This window comes from Myodes glareolus, chromosome 4 (genome assembly GCF_982192425.1).
Source record: "Myodes glareolus chromosome 4, mMyoGla1.1, whole genome shotgun sequence".
NCBI classification, from domain to species: domain Eukaryota; kingdom Metazoa; phylum Chordata; class Mammalia; order Rodentia; family Cricetidae; genus Myodes; species Myodes glareolus.
In genome coordinates, this window is record NC_142029.1 from 65,080,275 (window position 1) to 65,100,480 (window position 20,206).

Below are 20,206 nucleotides of genomic sequence, written 5' to 3' on the forward strand. Positions count from 1 at the left end.
GCCACTATAGGCAGTGGGGGCGCACACCTTTAATCCTAGCACTCAGGAGGCAGAGGCAGGCGGAGCTCTGAGTTCTAGGTCAACCCGTTTGACAAACAAAGTTCCAGGACAAATAGGGCTGCACAGAGAAACCCTGTCTCAGGGAGTGGGGGTGGTTAAGCAATATTACAACCATGTGTGGAGACCAAGTTCTTGAAGGACACGGAGGCAGGAGGCCGAGAGAAGTGTGGTGATGTCAGAGGCTATTGCACAGGACTGTTCTCTGGGCCAAATGGCTGCCATCTGCAGGGATTCAACTGGACCTGCTGGCCAGAGAGCATCACAGCTGGGCTTGTTAACTCTTCGAAAAGGATGTGGAGAGTCTCTCAAGACTTTTACTCAAGAATCCAGCCACCCTCCTGTGGTAGTTTTAATGTAGTTGGTTCCCATAAGCTCATAGAGAGTGGCAATATTACAAGGTGTGACTTTGTTAGAGTAGGTATGGCCTTATTGGGGGAAGTGTGTCACTGTGGAGGCAGGTTTTGAGGTCTTATATATGCTCAACATATATAAGTTGAACACGACGTGTTTCAGTTCACTTCCTGTTGCCTGTGACTCAAGATGTAAGATTCTCAGGGGTTGGAGAGATGGCTCAGAGGTTAAGAACACTGACTGCTCTTCCAGAGGACTAGGGTTAAATTCCTAGCACCCACATGGCAGCTCACAACTTTCTCTGAATCTATAATCTGACACCCTCACACAGACATACAAGCAGGCAAAATACCAATATAAATCAAATCAAAGTAAATATATTTTTTAAAAAATTAAAAAAAAAAGCCGGACGGTGGTGGTGCACGCCTTTAATCCCAGCACTCGGGAGGCAGAGGCAGGCGGATCTCTGTGAGTTAGAGGCTGGCCTGGTCTACAAGAGCTAGTTCCAGGACAGGCTCTAAAACTATAGCAAAACCCTGTCTCGAAAAACCAAAAAAAAAAGAAGAAGAAAGAAAGAAAAAAAAAAGAAATAGGAATTCTCAGCTCCTTCCACACACCATGTCTGCCTACACACCATGTTTCCTACCATGATGATAATAGACTGAACCTCTGAACTATAAATCACCCCATGGTCATGGTTTCTCTTCACAACAATAGAAACCCTAAGATACCTAACTTGTATGTAATTCCGCCCTAATTGCACATGGCCTGGGGGTGTCTGGGAAGGGCTAAAGGATATAGGTGAGGAGGGATGAGGGGAGGAGGGAATTCCATCTTCTCTCTTTTTTAATATTTTTTTAAAAGATTTATTTATTATTTATACAGTGTTCTGTCTGCATACATGCCTGCAGGCCAGAAGAGGGCACCAGATCTCATTACAGATGGTGGTGGCTGGGAATTGAACTCTGGTCCTCTAGATGAGCAGTCTGAGTCAACTCTCCAGCCCCTGGGAATTCCATCTTTTTTGTTTGTTTGTTTGTTTTGGTTTTTGAGACAAGGTTCCTCTGTAGCTTTGGTGCCTGTCCTAGAACTAGCGCTGTAGACCACCAGGCTGGCCTCGTACTTACGTACTCACAGAGATCCGCCTGCCTCTGCCTCTGAGTACTGGGATTAAAGGCGTGTGCCACCATGGCCCAGCGGGAATTCCATCTTCATCGGCCTGGGGGAATAGTCAGTCATCCTAGATGGGTGTAGACCTCCCAGGTGCCTGTGCTGTCACTCATACCCTTGGCCATAAACTCTTATCTATTGTTGAGATGGTCTGAAAGAAAACGGCCCCCAAAGGGAATGGCACTATTAGGCCTAATAGTGGCCTTGTTGGAGGAAGTGTGTCACTGTGGGGTTTGAGGTCTCTGTTACTCAGGCTTCCGTGTTTTTCTAAGACCTCTCAGACTGCTGTTGGGGTGGAGGCAAAGGCAGAAGAGGGCAGTAGCAGCAGCCCAGCCTGGCCTAAGATGGGTTTTGCTGCTATGTAAGAGAGTAGACAGCTGGCTCTAGATGAGAGACTGCATCACCTGAGCCAATGATGTGAGGACCAGGTGCAGAAACAGTTGTGGGGGTGCAGGGGGCAGAATGCTTTCTACACCCCATGGACCTGGGAGACCCCAGGAAGACTGTGAGGTGGAGCACTTGGTGAAGCAGGACCAACAGCAGTCATAGGAGCACCCAGCTTAGAGGGAACACTATTGGGGGCAGGGAACGGCATGGCTTAGACGTGGATGGAAAAGCTGTAAAGAAAACCAAGGCCAACCGCTCAGATACCACGGAGGGACCTAGTGAGAGGCAGAAGAACCAGTGGCTGGGTTTGGCAAGACTGGCAATATGTGTGGCAAGGGAGGGGTGGCAAGGGCTGTGCAGAGGTGGGACAAGGACAGCTGCAGCTGTGAGGGGTGGAGCCTGGGTGACAGCTTGGCCATTGGCTAAAGGTCATGTCTGCTTCCGGGAGGAAGAGACAGCAGAGGGGGAGAGGTATGTGACAGAAGACAAGGGGTGGCTTCAGACTGCGCAAGAAGCGGCAAGACCCAAATACAAATGGAGAGGGCACACGAGGTGCAGAAAGAAAGCCCTGCACATTCTCTGCAGAGGGCATGACTAGGGGTCAGGGAGGGGCAGGCCACAAGACTTGGTAAACACAGATGGGCCCTCCTTCAGGCTTGACTGAAGTGTGACTTTCGGTGGGAAGGGTGAGGTTGAGGCAGTGGCTGAAGGAAAGCGGGAAGGACCGAGCTGTGATGGGGCTGTGGGCACTGAGGCAGGAGGTTTAAAGGGAAGTCAGCAGCAGGTGGCATCATTGCTGGCAGTTACTAGGGTGCCAGCTGGCCCACCTACAGGCTCAGTGCCGTGCTGGTCAGATCTGAACAGAGCACAAGGCCTGCAGGACATCAATGTATACAGCCACAGCACAGCCCAGGTAAGTTATTTCTCCATTCAGCAGTCAGCAGCAGAGACACCTAACACACAAGAAGTTATTTTCAGGACTATAATTTTACTATAGATTAAGATTTAATATATAATTTATTTCACATATAAAGACAATTCTGGCTACTATTGGATATGGTAATGGCCGGGGGTTAGGTGAGGAACTGAGGTCACAGTCAGGCCTGGGCAGACACCATCTTGCTCATGCCTGAGAAATAGGCTTTCTCTCTCTCGCTCATCACTTCGAAATGCAAGGGTCTCCTGCAGAAGTTGCACTCCGCTGACGAATGTGGCTTTAGCTCCAACCCTACTCGCTTCCACGTGACCAGCAGCTTCTCTGTGGGGAAAGACAATGTTTGAGCACCACAGGGATCTTCCGCCCCAAAGAATCAGAGCACGTCCACACAGAAGCCTGCAGCAATCCTGAAGCATCCAGCGCCCATGCACAGATGCAAATAGGAAATTGTATGGCAATGAAAAGAACAGAGCTAATCAACACCATGAATGTATCTAACCCCCCCCACTCCCCCACCTCCCCATCCCCCCACCCCCCACCCCCACCCCTGTCGAGACAGGATTTCTAGATTTCTAGCCTTGGAGCCTGTCCTAGAACCAGGTTGACCTTGAACTCACAGAGATCCACCTGCCTCTGCCTTCTGAGTGCTGGGATTACAGGCATGTGCCACCACTGACTTTTAATTCTGTATTTCAAGAAAGTAAAATTTCCTTTAATTCCAGGACTCAGGAGGCAGAGGCAGGTAGATCTCTGTGAGTTCAAGGCCAGCCTGGTCTACAAGAGCTAGTTCCAGGACATGCACACAGAGAAACCTTGTCTCAAAAACCAAAAAACAAAAAAGAAGGTAAAATTTATGATATGTGAATTAATCTCAGTGACACAGTTCTAAGAGTAAAAACAAAAACACAACCCAGAGTTGGGTCTTACTTCACAAACCAGCTTCAGTAGCTACTGCTGGGTCAGTACGCTAGCCTGAGTATCTCGGGAACCTGGGGAAGGGGAGCTCAGGGGTGGAGGGCCTACCTAGCATGCTAAGACCCCGAGTTCAACTCTAGCACCAAAACCAAACAAAAGTCCTCTGAGCATCTTCAACATAAAGTCTATCCTTCAAAGTTACCCTGACTTGGGAAGGTCCAAGAGGGCCTAGGGAGGCAACGGCCAACTAAAGCTAAAAGCCCCTTCAGTGTCCACCTCAGGAATGGACAAGGCAGGTGGGGAGCAGCACAGAGCCACCAGAATGACATAGTTCAAGGACCTCATGTCAGGAAAGAGAAAATGCAGAGAAATGTGAGTGGGATTCCAAAGGCCAGGGCAGACTTGCACCATCAGAGGCCTCTTGTCCCCTCAATAGCCACAACTCACATGACAGAAGAGAGGGCATGGGGGGCGGGCAGGCTTCCTGAGAGTTTCCAAACAGACCATGCACACTGTCAAGTGAGTCACTACTGTCTAATTTTAGAGTTTTGTCATGTGCCAACCGAGGGCATGCATAGCTGCTCAGGACAGGAAGAAACTACTGCCCGCCTGAAGCATCAGGTAAACCCTGCCAGAGCTTTGTGCGGGCTTCACACGGCTCACTGGAGGCGCAGCCCCAGTGTGGTGGAGATATTTCCCTGAACCATTGCACCAACTCACCGAGGAAGAAGTTCATCATCTGCGGGGTGTGATGCGGGGTGGGGGCGATCCGTAGGAGCTCCTCCCCACGTGGCACCGTGGGGTAATTGATGGCTTGGACGTAGATGTTATGCCTGGTCATCAGTTCGTCACAGATTTCTGTGTTTTTAGCAGCATCGGCGACCTAAGGTCCATCACAGCAGGAGCAGGGTCAGAATAAGACATGATAATTTGGCAGAGACCGTCAAGAACAAAGCGTCCACGCATGCGGCTCAGACTCAAGACCAGACTGCAGCCAAGTGTACAAGCCTGGGGGAGGTGGGCGATGCTGCCTGAACGCCTGCAGTTTAAGGGAGCTACATTCGCAGGATGGGCTACAGCCTGGCTGCCCTCTCAGGTCCTGTATGGCCAAAGAGGTGCAGACGGCTGCCCTCTCAGGTCCTGTATGGTCAAGCAGGTGCTCTTTTTGTTGTTTTGTTTTTTCACACAAGCAAGTCCTTGTTCCCAGGAGGGTCTGCCTGCTCTGGGGTACTAGCTATTTCCTTACATTAACGGTGACGTCAGCAGGGATCTGATTGCAGAGGAAGTGCAAGACCGGCTTTGAAATGCACCAAGTGAAAGTCACACCTCAAAGCTGCCCGTGCTTCCCTTCCAGAGCTGTCCAGGCACACGTTCTGTGTTTACCCTGTTAAGGTTACTGCTCTGGAGAGGGAATCTGTGCTCCAGCTCAAAGACTTCCTTCTTATTGTGAAGGCAGCCCAGGCAGCTGAAGACAGAGGCATGGCAGAGGGCCACTGGCTGTGGTCCCAGCCCTAGCAATCACCCTGCACAAGCCCAGCTTTAGGAAGGTGGACAGAACACTGGTACATCACGTGTGGAGTTCGACCACAGACAGGCCATTACCCGCACAGGGATGATGTGACTCGGGCAGTGGATGACCGGGAGGCCAGCGTCCATCAGCATCTGCCTCATTAGCTTGACATTGCGCTGGTGCTGGCGGCGGAGGGCGCGCCCCTCGGCACTCTTCAGGATCCGCACAGACTCCAGGGCTCCAGCCAGCAGCATGGGAGGCAGGGAGGTGGTGAAAATAAAGCCAGCAGCGTAGGACCGTACGGTGTCGATCAGCAAACTTGTGCTGGCGATGTACCCTCCGACACAGCCGAACGCCTTACCTGGGAGGAAGAAGAGCTGTTAGGTTGGCAACAGCAGCATGGGCGCCAAGAGGCACCGCAGACTTGGTGGCCGTCACCCGGCTAAGGCATCTGCAGCAGGACTGAAAGAAACCTTACTTGCTGTTCAAGCAAAGGGCAAAGTCTGGGCAATTGGCATTTGCTGGATAAATACAAACACTCAGAACCAGTCAGGGCTGACTTAGAATCAGGCTTGTTTTTCAGTTCTGGCCAATGCCCTTGTATAATCTGTGTCTCATATTTCAGGATTAAGGACTCCAAAAGGGTTGGTTCTCAGGAGCCTTAACTCTCTGTTCTGAAGTGAACATTTTTCTCAACCGCAAGAGGATTAAGCAGGGGCAAAGTCCTAGGGTGGAAATTTCTCTGCCTAGCACTTCCGCCTCACTGGGCCACACCTCCACCAAGCCTACCCCCCACTCCCACCCCCCCCCCCACCCCCACACTGGAATTGGCATTTGAATAGGGGGCTTCCCTCTGCTATCTCCAGGTCTGGAGGAGGCTTCACTCCCTTGACAGGGTTTTCCTTGCTGGTCCTTAATTAAGTTTAAGTTCTAACTTAGCATTCACTGACTGCCACACAGGTTTCTCACTGCCCTTAACAAACTCTAAATTTTTATGAAAAGAGAAAAGAAAAAACCCTCAATTTCTACAACCTCTCAGCAATGCTCACAGGCGAAGGCAACATCTATAGTAAGGATCTATAAATACTCATTTATCTTCTCTACGGGAATCCGGACACAGCTCCCAGTGCTGTTTCCACCACATTGATGGGGAAAAACAAAACAAAACAGGCATGGAAAGGTCACACAACCAGGGAGCTGCACAGCTGGGACTGAGGGCCAGACTTCGGAGCCATATGAGGAGAGGAGCAGGCTGGAACAGCGGAGCACTCGCTCCCTGGGTCAGGCACAGAGCACAGCATTTCCCAACACCTGCTGGAAGATCACTGGGGTGCTCTCTCCTTCAGAACCCAGCAGCACAGAGTGAAGGCTTTTGTCACAGGATGCAGTAAGAGCCACAAGAATGGCTGGAATGAGCTCAGATGGCAAGTAATATAATTCCTGTCATATTTAGCTGTGGGAGTCTGCGAGCCTCCATGTCCCTAGGGATGCTCCAAAGCGGGGCATCCACTGGCAATCCACTGGACTGAAAAAATTCACTGCACGATGGAAGTGGCAGCACGCCTGCAGAGCCAGCACTGGAGAACCTGAAGCAGGAGGGCCGCCGTGAGGTCAGCCTGGGCTATAGACTGAAACCCTGTCTCATGGAAACAAAGTTCGCCCCAAAGAGAAACGGCCCAGGCTTTACATGCTACCACACTGCTTCCTATCCTGGTGCCAGTCAGACCCGCCAGTCGTTGGTCTTGTTACGTATCTGAAGTTCAGCGTAAAAGGGCAGAATTTACAAAGCATACACACCAAGTGTACCAGAAATGATGTCCATTTTTGACATGACTCCGTCCCGGTCACCAATCCCTCCGCCTCGAGCACCATACAGCCCCACCGCATGGACTTCATCCACAAACGTGATTGCTCCAAACTCATGGGCCACATCGCACAGCTCTTCCAGTGGGCACACGGCTCCTAAAGAAAGCCATGGAAAATATTAATATTCGTGATCAGAGCCAAAGCAAAGGACTTACATTCTTTTTCTGTTTTGTTTTTTTTTTTTTTTTTTTTTTGAGTCAGGGTTTCTCTGTATACCCTGGCTACCCTGGAACTGTCTGTAGACCAGGTTGGCTTTGAACTCAGTTCCATTAGTCTCTGCCATCCGAGTGCTGGGATTAAAGGTGTGTGCCACCAATGCCTGGCTTGCCTTATACTCTGTGGGGTCACTTTTAGTACTGGAGAGAAAACTAACTTTCCCCAGTTCCTGTTTGCCTTGAGGTCATAGTTAGCAACAGCCAGAGCAGAAACCCAGTTCCCCCCTCCATACAGTGTCTCTCAATTACAGAATCCCAGCAGAGACAAAGATGCAAAACCAAAGGAAACATCCTATTTTTGTTTGTTCCTGGCACTGGGTGTAGCCGGAGACACCGTGAAGCAGAAGCTTGACGACCAGTTACATCCCCTGAGCCCACACATTGTACTTTTTAAACAGTTCAAGGCTGGTTCCACATCTCAGGCTTCTGATTGGTCTCAGCACAGGCTTACCATCCATGGAATGAACAGTTTCAAATGCGACAATCTTGGGAACTGAGGGGTCAGATCTTTGCAGCAGTTCTCTGAGATGGTTGACATCGTTGTGGCGGAAGATATATTTTGGCACTCGACTGTTGCGAATCCCTTGGATCATGGAGGCATGGTTCCCAGAGTCAGAGTAAATTTCACAGCCTGACGTAAGAAAAATGCAACTTAGGGGCAGAGGCATCAAAGACACTCGACATCCTGGACAGGTACAACAGGTCTTTTCCTGCTGACAGTGTCTTGAAAGTGTCCACTATGAAAGACACTGAGTCAGTATCTGTGCTGATATGGTAACTAGCTACTGCTTCTCTTCTCGGAAAATGCAAAGGCAGAGAAAGCCCATGGCTCTTAGGATGGAGCTCGGCTGCAAGGCATTTGATTTACATGAGCTGACGCCCTGCATTCCATCCCAACATCATGAAACACAGAACACAAAAACCATGGAGAACAATCCTTAAAGCCACAATGTCACATACTTAAAAGTCCAGCATTCTGAGGCAGGAGAACCAACAGTTTGAAGCCAGCCTGTGTTACACAGTAAGATTATGTGCAAAAACAAAAACTGTCTCAAAAAAAAAAAAAGGGTACCTCATTTCAAACTCAATGAAGATATGACTAAATGCAATGAAGCATTTGCTAAAGGGGCTTCTTAGAATATGACTACAATCGAGTCAGGGGCTTCAGGACAGGACCTTCCATGTTTCAGTCATCACTGACCACGTTCTGCTGGAACTCCCAGTCAGCACCTTGTGCTGATCCAGGCTGCCAGGCTGACTTGGAGCGGGCCTTCTGAGTAGCCAATGCTCTTGTCATTATGCAGACCCCTCAAACGTGCTAGGATGCTGACACAAGGCCTCCTTACCAGGCATCATCTTAGCCAGGGTGAAGAGGGTGGAGTCGTTGGCGACGAAGCAGGAGGAAAACAAGAGTGCTGCATCTTTGCCATGGAGGTCGGCCAGCGCCTGCTCCAGTTCCACGTGGAACTTGCTGGTTCCAGAAATATTCCTAGTTCCACCAGCTCCTGCACCATGCTGCTTCACAGTCTCCCTGTTAAAAATAAGTGAAATACTAATACGCCAGGGTTCAGATCTCCAGAACTCATCTATTTACTTATTAAAGATTTACTTATGTACTATTTATATAGAGTTCTGTCTGCATGTATGTCTGCAGGCCATAAGAGGGCACCAGATCTCACTATAGATGGTTGTGAGCCACCATGTGGTTGCTGGAAATTGAACTCAAGACCTCTGGAAGAACAGCCAGTTCTCTCAATCTCTGAGCCACCTCTCCAGTTTCAGAATTCATTTAAAATCCAGGGGTCTTATATTCCTACAACTCCAGCACTGGAGCAGAGGGGTTCTCAAAAAACAAAGATAAAAGGCTATGGAGCAAAGACCTAAGGCTGCCCTCGGGCCTCTAAGCACACCCCATCCACCCATCCCCACCACCCCCACCCCCCCCCCACCCACCCCCCCGCCACACAAACACTTTAGGGTTGGGGCTGGAGCTCAGGTGGTAGAGTGCTTACTTAGTATATAAAAAGCCATGGGTTCAATCCCTGGTACTGCATAAACACACATGGAGTATGTGCCTGTAACCCCAGCACACACAAAAAACAACAACAAAACCATAATTATACTTCAACTAAGCAAGAAAACTCATGGTTCTACTTTTATTTCATTTTAATTTTTTGTTTGTTTGTTTTTGTTTTTTGAAACAGGATCTCACTATGTAGCTCTAGCTATCCTGGAACTCACTATGCAGACCAGGCTGGCCTTGAATTAAAAGAGACCCTTTGCCTCCCAAGTGCTGGGATTAAAAGCATGCACCACTATGCCCAACTTATTTTTTATTTTTTTAAAAAAGAACCTTTTAACCCATGGTTCTAAACATCATATAAATTGGTCCTCTTTCCAGAACCCAAGAGAATGAAAATTCTGTTGATTTTATCTAGGATCTCTCTTATTATGAAACCTGGGCCTAAATCTTAGCGGGATTGTTAAGAATAAGTAAGTGTTCAGGGACTGGAGCAATGGCTCAGTGGTTAAGAGCATTAACTATTCTTTCAGAGGACCCAGGTTCAATTCCTAGTTCCAGAAGATCCAAAAACCTCTTCTGACCTCAAAGGCAAACATATGGCAGACGTGCAGGTAAAATATTTGTACACATAAAATAAATAAATCTTTCAGCGTAAGTGTTCATTTAACAGTCATTAAGACATATTAGCCATGTAACTTAAACTAAGGCTTCTTTTTCTAAGAATAATCATTGCCCCAACAATAAGTTAAGAGAAAGCACACTCTAGAAGACTGCAAAGCAGTCACACATTAGGACATATGCAAACGCTATTGCTCAACCTCACATGGGACTCTCTTTAGCAAGTCCTTGGAGAATTTGATGAGCAACTCTCTCAAGCCATGGCGGTCCTCCTGAAGGACAAAGATGGGACCTCCATCCTTTTAAACACATCATCCTGAAATAGCCTTTTCCACTATCTTCATATTTGTCTCTAAGAAAGTCAATAGTGGTGGTTATCAAAGGCTGAGAACATGTGCCAGTGAGATGGCTCAGCAGGCAGGGGCTTTGCTGTAAAGCCTGGTGGCCTGCGCTCAATCCCGGAACTCCTGGACCAGTGGACGGAGAGTTGTGTCTACAGGGAACAGCAGTATCACCGTGGCACACTTACAGTGACTAAATATTCTCCCACAAAACGTCCAGTTGTATACACCATCTATGTCTTGCCAAATAATGCCAGTTACTTACATGACTGCCCCACACACGCGCGGGTGGCGACTCATGCCTAGGTAGTCGTTACTGCACCAGACTGACACCTGCTTTTTGGTGAGGAGGGAGTCCGTGTAGTCGTCTGCCATGGGGAAGATTTGTGCTCTCCGGTTCACAGTTTTAAAAACTCGGTAGGTATGGTCATTTTTTTTCTCATCAATTTTCTTCTCAAAGAAGCGATCATATTGAAAAGTGGAAACAGCTAAAATAAAAACAAACAAAAGACAGCGCAGTTTTTTTTAAGAAGACTCTCCGGGTCTGGAGGAAAGACAGACCTGAGTTCAGATCTCAGCTTGGCCATTTCATGACTATATTCAGGACTAGAATGATGTCCCAGTACCATGAGGGGTAAACAAGACTGCACTTGTCAAGTGTTGGGTATACTGTCCAGTACATAGGCGATGGGTAACAAAAGAGAGGAGGCCAATAATCAGTGGCATTCAGTGCCACTGAGCCCAACAGTACTCAAGCAAGGACCACAGGGCTCTCCCTCCCCACGCCACTTCGCCTCTAATCTGACATACGATTAACTCACAAACGACAAGACTCACATTTTGGCAAATTATCCTGAAGAAGATGAGACACTCTTTCTGGCCTCTGCTTCCGCATGATATCCTGGAAGTTCTTTAGCTGCTGGCTCGGATCCTCTCCACCGGTTTTCACACTGGTTACACTGGGGGTCACAGAGTTCTGGGCAACCTCTATGGCAAAAGTAACACGAGGCATAAAAGATGGACTTTTTATTCTTAGTTCACAATACCTTCTAGGCATAATAGTTTATGGGGGTGGGCAGGCACAGCTGGAGCTAGCTCATCAGCTAAGAGCACTGGCTGCTCTCCTGGAGGACCTGAGTTTGATTCCTAGTATCCACATGATAGCTCAGCTGTCTGTAACTAGTTCCAGGATCTGACATCCTCTTCTGGCCTCCTTGAGCACTAGGCACATTTTGGGGCACAGATATACATACAAGCAAAACATTAAAATCAAATTTTTCAAAAAAAATATCTTGTTGTCTGGGCATCTTGATACATGGCTTTAGTTCCAGCACTCGGGAGGCAGAGAGAGGCAGATCTCTACAAATCCGAGTCCAGACTGCATTACACAGTGAAACCCTCCCTGTCTCAAAACAAAACACAAAACCAATAGAATAGCCTATTGTCTACTTCATGAAAAGAAGCCAATCATAACCAAATTATGATCAGTTAGTTGTAATGAGTATATAGAATGTCTCCTCCTTTAGTGTGCTTATTATATAGTGGCATTTGATCCTGGGCTGCTTTTGGGCTTTTCAAAATGGAGTATTGTTGTAGCCCAGGCTGGCCTTGAACTCAAGACCCTCTTGCCTTGCATGTGTAGTCCTGAGGGTACAGGCTTCAATGTTATTTTGTTTTCATAGCTATCAGCCAGTTCCAACGGACACGAATTAGAGCCTAAGGCTCCCAGCTGGCCGGCACGCCTCCTAGCACAGCCTACTCCCCTCCTGAATACTTCTCGCATGATAGCAACTTTTACTGAGGTAGCCTTCCTTTTTTTTTTTTTTGGTTTTTCAAGACTGGGTTTCTCTGCATTGCTTTGGAGCCTGACCTGGAACTAGCCCTTGAACTCACAGAGATCCGCCTGCCTCTGCCTCCCAAGTGCTGGGATTAAAGGGCGTGCGCCACCACTGCCCAGCTCTTTTTTCAAGATAGGGCCTCTCTAAGCAGCCATGGATATTCTGGAACTGTCTATGTAGACCAGGTTGAACTTAAACTCACATTGATCCTCCTGCCTCTGCCTCCCAGGTACTGGAATTCAAGGTATGTGCCATGCTCAGCATGCTAAGGCTTTTAGGGGTGGTTGGAAGCTCGATGAGGGTAAGGTTGCTCTCCCATGACCACCAGAAGGACAAACAGCTAGCTAGTATTACTGCAGTAATACTATGGTTCTACCGTCTATCCTTCGAAAGGGTAAGAAGGACCAAAGAGACAAATAAATGCTGGCATCTGTTCAAGAAGACAGGTTATTTCCAGAAAGTGAGCATGACTTGGGAAGCTGGCTACTGCCTATACCTTCACCAGAAAGCAAGTCCCACATTTCGCAATACAGTCGGGATGGTCTAGCTTGACGATCCCCCTTCCTCTCTGGCACTAGAGAGGACGGTATTCCCATTAGTACTATGCTGGCCTATTAAGAGCTCACACATAAACCGGAGGTCCCAGGGGCCCAAATGACAGGCTCCCTCTTCCCCCTGGCCAGAGTCATTTCTGTTACCTTTCCTCACGGCATGCATTTCCTGCACATCCTCCTGAAGCTCCAGGCTGGCCTTCCGGAAGACACTGCTGCCTGTCTGGCTCAGCTGTGCGGCCAAGAAAGGGCACTTGCTCCCAGAGCCCTGGCTTGTCGCGGGTGACGGGTGTCCAGACGGGAGCTGTGCGCCATCGTCAGGAGCCTGCTGGACTGCGGCTTTGGCAGTTTTCTCTTCTGAGGGAGGAAATGGAAAGAACAGGCATCAGGGCCTGCTTGCATCAGGGCACAAGCAAGTCACCGAGTCGCAGCGCCTCAAACTTCATGCTTGTTCTAGTGTGTGAACCCACACACGAGTTTCCTTTGTTAAACTCTGCTAACATCCATTCTCGCCCGCCTCACCGTACAGCGGTCCTCTGAAGGGCTGGTTGGCCCAGCCCAGTGAGCACCCAAACTCACAGGTGTTCTTCTAAACCCAAGATCACTATTTTACACTTTCAGACAAACCAACAGTCCTTTTCCATTTGTTAAGATGGGGTCTTGCTCTGTAGCCCATGATACTTGACTTGGCAATCCTCCTGCCTCAGCCTCCTCAGCACTGGGATTATGTGTGCACTTAGCCCCCAAAGCTCTTGACTTGGATCACTGTCAGCAATTTCTACCTCAAGTCCACTCAGCGTATTTCAGGGGAGCCATGCTCCCTAAGGCAATTAGTAGCAGTCACCGTTACTCTCTTCACAGTTTCTAAATAGATTCCCAGTAAAGTTTAACCAGTTTTTTTTTAATTTTATGATTTATTTATCTTTTATTTTATGTGCATTGGTGTGAAGGTGTCAGGTCCCCTGGAACTGGATTTTCAGACAGTTGTGAGCTGCCATGTGGGTGCTGGGAATTGAACCCGGGTCCTCTGGAAGAGCAGTCAGTGCTCTTAACCACTGAGCTATTTCTCCAGCCCCCAAGTTTAACCAGTTTTAATAATACTTCTGAAAAAGAAAAAGGCTACCACTTAGATCTTTGCACTGACCTCTCTGGGTTCAAGCTATTAGTGTGCCGGAAAGGATACAGGTTCCACGCACATAGCTCACCTACTTTCTCGTTTAAGTTCATCAGAGCTGCTGACGTAACCCAACTGGCTGGTTTTGGGCTCTAAGTTACTGTGACTCCTCGAACCCTTGAGCAATGTGCTCACCTTCCTTCTAGAAAAGTCTTCCTTCATCATTTTGGAATACTCCCATGAGTCACTGGCTGCTCTTTCTACAACTTGGGTAAGGTGTCTCAATACAGTTTCCATAACATTTTCTATAAAGGGAAGTTAAGAAATGTTATTTTGAAATTAACTTAATTTTACAAGCAGATCTGTTGTGGACAGTCTAGACAACAGAAAGGAAATGAGCCTTCAACTCAAACATGGCCACTTTTCTCAGACACGCTGAGAAAAGATAACTAACTCTGGACAGAAAATCCCCTGAAGGACTGAGCCCTGTTCACTTACAGAACAAACGTTCCTTTCCTACAGGTTCACACCAAAGAGAAGCCCGGAAGGCGAAATGCTCACTAGGATTAGGCAGACTCCGAAAAGTCCTTCTCCTAGAGATGGCTCAGTGGTTAGGAGCACTTGCTGCTCTTCCAAAGGACTCAGGTTCAATTTTCAGCACTGAGATAGTGGTACAACCATCTGTAACTCTCCAGAGGATCTGACCCCTTCTTCTGGCCTCCTTGGACACCAGGCATACATGTGGTGCAGTCAAACACTCATATACATAAAATACCATAAATACATCGTCAAAAAAAAAATTAAAACCCGGCAGCGGTAGCTGAGGTCTGTGATGTCAGCACTGGGGAGGCAGAGGAGGGGTCATGACTATGTGGCCAGTGTGAGACCCTGCCTCAAAATGCTAAGCAGGGCCAGGCAGTGGTGCACACCTTTAATCCCAGCACTCAGGAGGCAGAGGTAGACGAATCCCTGTGAGTTCGAGGCCAGCCTGGTCTACAGAGCGAGTTCCAGGACAGTGAGAACTGTTGCACAGAGAAACCCTGTTTCAAAAAACTTAAAAAAAAAACAAATACTAAACAGATTGTAAAATCACTGCTTTACGAGTCAAAGGCCAAATCTTCATCAAGGAACAGACTGCAAGCGGCTGCTCGCACCAGACAATGAGGAAACTCTAGAACCCAGCTGGCCTGACAGGCAATCCAGAAACCTGCTTCTGCTTTGTTTCTCTTTTAAATCCAGGAGCATGAAAGGCTCCTAATCCAGGAGTCAGAGGCCAGTTACACAAGATGACCCCCTCCCGTGCACAGTGCTGATCCCTCCCTCAGAGTGGCCCTTACCACCAAGGAGGTGTCCCTCACTGCTAACCCGACTTACTCTCATCAGCTGGAGGGGTTTCTTTGGTCTGCTGGCAGTGTACTGCTGAAGTGGACAGGGTTCGAGGGGCCGGCTTGGCTCCCACTTCCATCATCATCTTGGGGCAGTTTTGAGCATAGAACAAAAGAGATTTTCCTGCCTTCTGCAGAAAGGCCTGAGGGACTCGCGATAAGAATGGGCATCTTCGAACCACAGTCTCCATGTCTGCAGAGGTTGCTGGCTCCTGGAGAAGAATCCACTGTGAGTGATGTCAAGGGTGCCCTGGGCTTACCTCTCACTCAAAACCAAAACAAACAAACAAACAAAACTAACGACAGCACCGGACAGCACCGAGGTAGGACTCAGTAAAGGAGTGGCGGCCACACTCTACCCTGGCCACCACTTTATTCTCCACCTACATAAAAGCCCTCCGGCAATGCAACTTCTCCAGAGTAAAGAGGGACGTTTAACAACGAATGACCAAGAGGGTGGAAGAGATGAAGGACAAAGCAGAATAGGTGTGGGAGGCCGTAGGCTCCTCGAGGAGTGCGCACCTTAGCAAACACACAGCGGCAACAGCGAGGCTAGCGAAGTCACTGTCGCCTAAACAGGTAGGGAGGACGCCTGGGGACCCTAGCAACCCGAGGAAGGGGAAAGAGTCTAGACCAGCCTTGAGTTCCCGAGACAAGGTCATGCCCCTACAGCTGGAATCGGGAAAGGGAGCAGAAAAAAGGATAGGGTCAGGGCTGACTCGGACAGGAGCAGGGCTAGCCAGCCCAGAGAATCGGGCTGGTGGAAGGGGTCAGCGGTGAGTCAGAGGTTCCCCGGGGTCGCAAGGGTAGGAAGGAGATTCTGAAGCCGCCTGTCAAATGCCGAATGACAGGAGAGGACGGAACCGGGCCTCTGAGGTAGCCTAAGAGGTAAAGATGGGGTGGTGGTGGTGGACGCTGAGCCAAGGTGGGGGCCAGAAGGGGATGGGGCGTGTGGCCGCGGTGGCGGGGCGCGCCGGCCTCCCGCGACCACTGAGCGCGACCCTTACCTGCGCGGGCTCTCGACGGGACGGCGGTGGGCGCTCGAATGGAGGGCGCTAAATGGACCAATGCCCTTGTCCGCTATAGCAGCCTAGGGGACGCAACTGCTATGTGTGGCCCTAATATAGAGCCAGAGTGACCGCTGCGCATGCGCCGTGGGCGCGGCCTCTCCGGCGCACGCGCGCCGGAGTTGGCAGAAGAAGGAGGCAGGTCTCTCCGTGTGGGCTCAGCTCCAGCTGATGGACTGTGACTCAGGCCTAGGCTTCCAAGACCAGGAGGGCAAGGGGGTGGGCGGGCAAGTTCCTTTTTGGACCCCATCCTTCGGCCCTCTGTCACCTTCCACGAACAGCCCTGTGTGTCAGACCCCTACGCCCCATTGTAGAGTGTAAACCAACCACTCAGAAACCTGCCTGCTAGTAGTAAAAGGGTTTCTTGGACTTAGAGGTAGGGGTTACAGATAATAGAACTCTAATTAACTAGGGGCTTAGTTTCGCTTGTGACAATGACAGGGCTTTTCTACTGGATGGATGGCCCAAGAATAGAATGGTCCTGGTGAGGATGTGCTGAGGAGTCTTGGACATCGGACGGAACAAGCAGCAGCAGAAGGGAACCCAGTGGTAGCACATTCTGGTCCGAACTGAAGAGAGAGAGAACTGAGGAACTGGCTAGTTGGAGCCCAGAGCTCATAGTGCTAGCCTTCCAGATGGTGAGGGCGACATTACAGCAAGAGCCCGACACAGGGTTTAACAGCCGTAAGTTATTGCGCTTGGGTTTTGTTGTGTTTGCTGTTTTGAGATAAGGTTTCTCTGGACTCGCCTTGTAGACCAGGCTGACCCCGAACTCACAGAGATCCACCTGCCCCTACCTCCCAAGGACTGAGGTTTAAAGGCATGTGCCACAACCTTCTGGCTCTTGTTTTTATTTTGAGACAAGATCTTCTATAGCAAATCTAGGCTGGCCTCAAAGTTTTTTAAAAAGGATGACCTTGAATTTTTAGTCATCTTGCCTCTGCCTCCCCAGTGCTGGGATTACAGGTATGAGTCACCATGTCTGGAGTGTGTAGCACTGAGGATTGAACCCAGGGGCTTGTGGCAACAACTCTGCTAGTTGAGCTACAGCCCAGACCCTGTTTTTGTTGTTTTCAAGAGCCAGGGTCTTGCTCTGTGGACCAGGCTGCCTCAGACTTCCCCAGATTCTCTGACTTCTGTCTCAAATGCTGGGGTTACATAAAGTGCCGCAAGACTTAATTAGCTCATGTTTATTTTCTATTGAGCACCGTCCAAAGTCCTTGCTGGCCGTGATGTACACCAGTTGAATGGATTAGTACTCCATTCTGTGTTAGTCCTAAAGATGGGAGGAGTACACTAACCCAGATCTTCTTGGCCAAATTAATTAGAGCAAGCAGTTAATTAAGGCAAGTTTTTTTTTATTTGTGTACATGGTCTGCCCCCTACCCCAAAGCAGGGTTTGAGAAGTCAGCATTGGATGTAAGGAAGCATGGTTTTCATAGCTCAGGGTAGGGGGTTTCCAAGTGGGGAATTTGGCAGGCAAAATAGGTGGGGTTACAGCAGCAGAACATAGCATAGCAAGTTAGTCCTAATGACCTCTTGAAACAATTGCAAGGTGGTCATAAGGTGAACATAACAACAGGTAGTCATAACAACCTTTTGAAACTAAGGTTTTCAAGATGATTAAAACTGAAACAAAGACACAGTTGCCATTTCCTGGAATAGGCAGAGCAGAACCATGTGTAGTAAAGGTTACAGGTGGGGTATAGCCTAATCCTTGAGGAACAGATTTAACCATAATCAGGAATGAACCAAGTTTGTCTTTACTATAAGGTGGCTTTTAAGCCTAAAATGGAGGCAGGTTGATTCTTCGCCTGGAAGAATCAGAGTTTGAGTCCTGCCTCCTTTGAGACTCCTGAGACCTTACCTGAGGGGAGGGGCCTGGCAGTCTCTCAGGAATGCCAACTTGGCCTCCTTATTCCACACCCTTCTCAGCTTGCCCCAGACTGGACCTGTGCCAGGTCAAGAGCTGCCCTCCTGCGTTGAAGAAAAAAACATTCTGGATGCTTCTTTCCCAGCTGGACATCAATAAGCAGAACAAAGTCCAGAGTAATAAAGATGGATGTGTACTTCCTGGTTCTCCCCCAAATACCCAGTTAGCTGGCATAGTGAGCCTGAGACTGCTGAGGGGACACTTGAATCCACTGCGAGCATGCCAGGGAGAGGGCTCCGTTCAAGTTGTCCAGGACCTGGCTCCCACTTTGCTAAGGGGTAGCACCTGTCAGCTGGAGAGGAGAGAGAAGGCCAGTACTTGAACTCAGAGCTTAGACCTGGTGCTGGTTTGGTTGCACTTGCTCTTGCTCGGGGCCTCACTTTCCTTATCCGAGCAATGGGATCATAATGCCCACTGTCTAGCTGTCTTAGGAACCGGTTAGGTGGTGAGCAGCAAAGCAGACGCAGAGCTGAGTATTGGAGCAGACATGAATTCTAAACCCGTCTCTGAATTTCCAGAGGCTTTGGCCTTCACAGCCAAGGCTTGATTTCTTCATTTGCGAAGCTTTTCCAGCTCCGCAGCTTGTCATCGGCAGGAGTGTCAGGGTGAAGTCATGACTGCAGAGACTTATTGTTTAAACTCATGGGAGCCAGCTCTCTGGGAATTTCCTGTTTAATAAGGGGCGGAGGTTAGGGGACGAGGAGGCCCACCCACAAGGAAAGTGAAATAGGAATAGGATGTTGTAAAACAATCCCAAATAGAGGAACTATTACTTCAACAGGAAGGAGGGAGACTCCAGTCACCAGGAAGCATCCTGAAGAGAAGTAGGCGCTGGCTGGAAGGGTGGGTCTATGTGGTGCCGGGAGAATGCTGGGTAAAAACAGGAGTGGAGAGTCCCAGGCCTGTGGGAGGGGAGCGTGGTGTGTGAGTCAGCCTGTGTAGCTTGGCCACTTGTATACAACAGCCAGAAGCTGGGGCAGGAGGTGAGACCAGACGGGCCTTAAATGAGCCACAGTGTCAGAACCCAAAGCATCGTTACCAAGGTTCTGCCCAAAATGCAGGTCTCTGGGCTACACGCCTCAATTTTTTTGTTTGTTTGGGTTTTTTGTTTGTTTGTTTGTTTGTTTTGTTTTTTCGAGACAAGGTTTCTCTGTAGCTTTGGTGCCTGTCCTGGAACTAGCTCTTGTAGTCCAGGCTGGCATCGAACTCACAGAGATCCACCTGCCTCTGCTGGTGAGTGCTGGGTGGCGTATGCCACCACTGCCCAGTTTACACTCCTCGAGTTTTTGAACCAGGAGTCTGTATTTTAAACAGACCACCCTTCCGGTTTGGTGGGCATTGGGTCTCTTAGGGTCACATGTTGGGATATGCCATTCCAGTGGTTTGTGTTTAAGACCTCAGAGGACAAAGGTAAATTGAAGAATCCTAATCCTAGTCCGGCTACAGTCCAGCTTCCTGAGCAGATACTCCAGTCCTCAGCTTCCATCTTTGTGAAGTAGGAGTGACCTCACCTGCCTTGGTTTGTGCCTCAGTGAGCCTGTGCAGGTTGGCAGCCATCCTCCCCTGGGGGCTGCTCCCAGGCTAAGTACTCCCTCCTCCAAGGTTCGCCCCCCTTCCCTTTCCCTCCCTACCCTACTCCCCCTGCATCCTCCCGCCACTTCTCCTGACCTGCAATATAAACTCTTTATCCATTGCTCTGGCCCTGAGCAGGGTGCCCAAACCGCTAGAGTTCAGGCAAGGTCAGCCTTCATTCTAGGAATGACGTGCAGACCTTACTACTTGTCAGCCAGTCTGCGTCACTGTCATGGTCAAGGGCTGCTACACAAAGCACCGGGCCAGCGGTCAAGGCAAAAGGAAAATGTCAACCCTTGCCCCCCAGAATCTCCACTCCTTACTCTGGGCCCCACGAGCTGTTTTCAGGAGCA

General features: G+C 49.2%; 1 protein-coding gene across 1 annotated transcript; it reads right to left on the bottom strand.

Annotated features, from left to right (window-relative positions):
* Nucleotides 1-2,936: 2,936 nt before the first annotated feature.
* On the bottom strand, nt 2,937-16,444 carry Alas1 (5'-aminolevulinate synthase 1). The gene is made up of 11 exons (XM_048416715.3): nt 16,289-16,444; nt 15,271-15,493; nt 12,930-13,139; nt 11,231-11,380; nt 10,659-10,881; nt 8,758-8,942; nt 7,863-8,042; nt 7,128-7,292; nt 5,423-5,691; nt 4,541-4,703; nt 2,937-3,226 (listed from the first exon to the last, which is right to left on the bottom strand). The coding sequence occupies exons 2-11, from the start codon at nt 15,470-15,472 to the stop codon at nt 3,066-3,068; spliced, it is 1,908 nt and encodes a 635-aa protein (XP_048272672.1). The 5' UTR covers nt 15,473-15,493; nt 16,289-16,444; the 3' UTR covers nt 2,937-3,065.
* Between the last annotated feature and the right edge of the window lie 3,762 nt (nt 16,445-20,206).